This window comes from Teleopsis dalmanni, chromosome 1 (assembly GCF_002237135.1).
Source record: "Teleopsis dalmanni isolate 2A chromosome 1, ASM223713v2, whole genome shotgun sequence".
Classification (NCBI taxonomy): Eukaryota; Metazoa; Arthropoda; class Insecta; order Diptera; family Diopsidae; genus Teleopsis; species Teleopsis dalmanni.
In genome coordinates, this window is record NC_051846.1 from 124925809 (window position 1) to 124927716 (window position 1908).

General features: G+C 31.7%; 1 protein-coding gene across 1 annotated transcript; it reads right to left on the reverse strand.

Moving 5' to 3' along the window:
* Positions 1 to 745: 745 nt before the first annotated feature.
* On the reverse strand, positions 746 to 1552 carry LOC119687849 (enhancer of split m7 protein-like). The gene has a single exon (XM_038102402.1). It carries the CDS (start codon positions 1453 to 1455, stop codon positions 841 to 843), a length of 615 nt encoding a protein of 204 aa, XP_037958330.1. The 5' UTR covers positions 1456 to 1552; the 3' UTR covers positions 746 to 840.
* Positions 1553 to 1908: the final 356 nt, after the last annotated feature.

Below are 1908 nucleotides of genomic sequence, written 5' to 3' on the forward strand. Positions count from 1 at the left end.
AATAGTTTTATTTTAATTACGTATGAGAAAAAATTTAATGTAATTTCTTTACATGACTTCTTAGAGTTAAATTAATCAAAATTTTTTGTTATGCATACTAAAGTAATTAAGTCGACATGAGGATATATTGTCATTACTTCTTTAGATATTCCTTTGTTTCCATGATATAATATTTTAAACACAACTAAATAGTTATTCTATGTTAAAGAATTCTTCTATTTCATTAAAACATAGAAACAGATAAATAATGTGAATAAAGTGTCAGCTAATTGCATTGAAAAATTGAAATAAAAATATTAAAACTGTTAGTATTAAAGTAACGGACCCAAAACAATAAAATAATTTTACAAAAAATTTAAATATAAAAACGTATAGAATGCTATGTTACAGAAAAAAAACTTGCATTTTACTTCAGCAAAGCCTACACAATTATTATATTTATGTTAAGTCAGAACCTCAATATGTCTACATATTAATTAAACTGTTTTTCATCAAATCAGATTTTATTTCTTCCTCTTTCAATCAATTTGTACATACAATTTTTACCAAGTTTCATAAATTGAAAAACAAAATCTTTTTTTTTGAATTGTTTATTTAAAACATTTTTTTTTTAATAACATTTACAAATGTTTTAATATAAAATGTACTTCTATAAAGCTTTCCCTATCACAGACAATAGTATATGTATTTTTCTTGATTAATAATAATCTTAACAAATTTAACAAAATATTTAACAAAATGATTAACTAATTGAATAATTAAATATTGAGACCCATAAAGTGCAATTTGAAAGTCTTGAACACGCTCTCCTTTTATCTGATTTCAGTCTTTAAATATTTTTTACCAAGGTCTCCAGACTTGTTTATTAATTTGCAAAAGCCCTTGATTACAAATAGAACTGAAGCTTTTACTTGAAAGTGCAGGCGAACAACGGGAATTTTCACTGTCACTGGCATATCCGCTTGAGACTGGACTGTACATTGCAGTTGAAGCGATATGTGCTGAAGCGCCACCACAATTGATACTCAATGGTGTGTTAATGGCAGTGTGTGCTTCTTCTGCTGATTCCAATTGATTAAGACGTAAACCCAAATGAGTCATAAGTTGAGTGCCGAAGGCAACATCGACCTTGGGTAATGACGCCAAACAACGTGATACCTCGTTTGCTGCTTGTATGTAACCTGAGCGGAAACTGTGCTGTGACTTTGTGTTGTCCTGTGTAGAGTTTTGTTTTTGTGTCTTTAGCTTGCGTAAATGTTGTACAGTCAATTCTAAAATATCAGCCTTTTCCAACTTAACACTGGGATCACCACACTGCTGCTGCATACATTCACCGATTAAATCCTTAAGATCATCGAGACACTTGTTGATGCGAGCACGACGTTTACGCTCCAAAAGTGGTTTCATTACTTTACGATATTGATAAGTTTTTGATTCTTCATATTTTGTTGCCATTTTGATTTGTTTTTAAATTTAAGTTTAATTTTACGTAAATGGAAGACTTGTAAAGAGAAAATTACTTTGATGTTATTGCTTTAAGTGCTAAACTAAGAATGTTGCTGATTCCGTTGCCACGTCCGCCTTATATATGCGCACGTGTACTATATTGCAACTTGACTGCTCGTGCTTAAAGTACGCACAAAATGAGAGCGGAGCGCAGTCAGTTTGTGTTATACCAACAACAACACCTGCAGGAGTTTAAATGTGGCATGGTGGTGGGTTTTTTCATCTTCTTTTAAGGATTACAAACAAGTTTGTCTCAATTCGTTGCTCTTCTTCGTAGGGGTTGTTTGCGTTATTTGCGTTGCGTTGCTTGTTGTTATTGGTATTGATGTGGTAGTTCTGTAGTGGTAGTTTAATGCCTTGATCAGGTAATGAATTAAAAGCCTGCTTGCCACAAGCTGCCAC